Genomic DNA, 2626 nt, shown 5'->3' with positions numbered 1-2626 from the left:
ATTTCCTTCTTGAGTACCGAACAACTGGCAGTATCGTGTGTCTTGCTTTTGTGGTACTCGCAATACCGGCTCTTGGGCGACTTGGCTGGCTGTTGTTTCTCTGATACCGTGTACACCTCCGGTCGACGACTCCGTCTGTCGTCTCTATCGAATGGCCGAAACCTCGCCTGAGGCCTCCTTACCTGACCAAATTGCCTACTTCCCCCTCGAAAGTCCGTGTGACTTGGATTGTGGCGTTTGGTCGTCATAGCATTTAGGTATGCCTGTTTTGCTGCCTCGCCTTCTTCCTGCCTCATATCTCATTCTACCCTCTCCTTTAACTCGGCCCTCGTTTGGGGTTTCTTACCCATAAGCTTTTGTGACAAGGGGCCTGGTAAAAGTCCCCACGTGAAAACGCCAGCTATGAGTCCCTCGTCGTGTCCCGACACGTCTAACGTGGCGTTTATGAACCTGGTGAAATATTCTCGCACCGTTTCACCTTCCTTTTGCTTACAGCCTATTATGGAATGAGAATCTCCTTTGTACTTTCGTAGCTGCATGAAGTTGGTAAGGAATAAGTATTTAAGTTGAGCGAAATTGGAGATGCTGCCTGGACGCAACGTCTTGAACCATGTGTCTGCGTTGCCATCGAGGGTCGTCGGGAAATATGTGCACCAGAACCTCTCATCAAGCTTCAGAGACGTCATTGTCCACTCATACGTGTCGATGTGGCTATCTGGGTCGGTAGTACCATTATAGGTTTTGAGCGTTGGCAGTTTGGCCGTGTTTGGTATTTCGTAGTCTAGAAACTCTTTGACAAACGGGGATGTAACGCTGCGAGAAAGGCAGTCTTGGGTTGGAACGATTGATGTGCCTTGCGACTAGTGTTGGAGGTTTAAACCGCATGACGACGATGCATGATAGCCTGGACTTGGTCCGTAAAAGGGGTGTTGTTGGAATGGCAACTGGAGAGGATAGCCGGAGGAGAAAGGGTGTATTGGTGTTAAAGGGCTGATTGTCGAGGCCTGCTGGAGGTTATGGTTGGGGGCAATGGTCGGTCTGGTCCACGTGCCCGCCATCGAGTAGATAGGTGGTGTATGAGCTACCATAGTCTGCGCCAGTGGGGGTAGGGAAAGCTTTGGGCCCAATCCACCCGTCACTTGATTGAATGGTGGCACTGAAAACGGCGGCTGAATGTTGAGAACTTGGCCTGGTGGTAGCATCGTTGGGTGGACCGATGGTGGTTGCTGCGTTGGTGGTACAAAGAATGGCGGCATCTGAAGGGATGTGGTTAAGAGTGGCCCCGCCAGAGTTGTTCTTGGTTGGTGAGTTGCCGGTTGCGAGGCGGTGTTGGTGGTTATCGTAGAGCTTCCCTCACCTAGTGTTGCTCTGTTGACCGCCGTGGGCGGCGGTGTTTCGTCCAACGTTGTCATGGAGCGTATGGGACTAGCCTGATAGCCATCGTGTCCATCGCTGCCATCGGACGCCATTGATTCTTCAGCCTTTTGCTTTTAGTTTGTGTTCTTCGTCTCACAAACGGATGGCGCCAAATGATGCGACCTAGCCTTCAACCGGATTATCGCTGGTGAATCAGGTTCCTCGTTGTCTCTGCAAGATCACAAGAAAGAGAGGCCGTCAGCCGTTTCCCGGGAGGGTGCTCCCGGAAGAACGCTCCGACGGTCAAGTTAGAAGGTATCTAGGGTTTTCTTTGTCTTCTTTTAGAGAGAAGAGCTTACCTTGTGAGTCCGAGGGTGTATCCTTTTAAACCTAGCGCTCTTGCCCAGTCCGTACTGGACAAGATCGCTTTTTGGGGAGACTAGATCAGAGGCGCTGATTGGAAGGTCGTGCGTCCTCAACCGTTAGGGCGCTCTTATTGGCTCTGGCGGTAATGGACTAACCCCACTGTTTATCCCCTGATTGTCTCTTTTGTCTTGGAGCTGGGAGCGTTCTTTGGCGGGCGTGAGCCCCTCGCCCGGGCATTCTGTCCCTGGGGGCGCTGGCATGCGCTGAGCCCGCTGGGCTTAGTCCGACTGGAATGCTCGGCGCTTCGGTTAGGTGCGATTCTGTCGTGCCGTCTTAGGCACGTCATCATTGACCAAACTCTAAAAGTCAACCAAAAGTCAACGGCAGGGAGTACGCTGCGCGTACCAACTCTCTACGCTGGGCGTACTCGGCTGCCATGCAGGCATCGGGGGTGCTCGACCCATATGTTGCGCGTACTGGGATTACGCCCAACGTACGTCCTAGTTTCACCCTACTCACTCATTTGGTCTTAATCAGTTAAGACCTTGGCTCATATCACAGATCTGGACTCCCTATTAACTCTTACTCCATAAAGTCAGTGAATTTAAGCCTTTGCATGGATGAAATGGTCATAAACACACAAAACACTCACTCTCTTAACTCATAAAGCTAATATCTCATGCATGGCTTGATTCCAACGACCAAGATTGGATTTTTATGACATTACACCAATCATGACACTCAAAGGGGTTGATTCAAGGTCTTTGGAGCTCAATATCTCATAAAGTCTCCAACTTTTGGGACAAAACCCTAAAATACTCTATTACGAAGCACAAAACAAAAGAGTGAGAAAGCTTGAAGATTTATACCTCTATGTGAAGCTCCCAACACAGATATGCTCAGA

General features: G+C 50.5%; 1 protein-coding gene across 1 annotated transcript; it reads right to left on the bottom strand.

The window, feature by feature from the left end:
• Positions 1-299: 299 nt before the first annotated feature.
• On the bottom strand, positions 300-686 carry LOC145127805 (uncharacterized). Its single transcript, XM_079062932.1, has one exon. It carries the CDS (start codon positions 684-686, stop codon positions 300-302), a length of 387 nt encoding a protein of 128 aa, XP_078919058.1.
• Positions 687-2626: the final 1940 nt, after the last annotated feature.

This window comes from Lactuca virosa, chromosome 7 (genome assembly GCF_052849685.1).
Source record: "Lactuca virosa cultivar CGN04683 chromosome 7, Lactuca_virosa_CGN04683_v6, whole genome shotgun sequence".
Classification (NCBI taxonomy): domain Eukaryota; kingdom Viridiplantae; phylum Streptophyta; class Magnoliopsida; order Asterales; family Asteraceae; genus Lactuca; species Lactuca virosa.
This window is presented reverse-complemented; position numbering and strand designations above follow the sequence as displayed.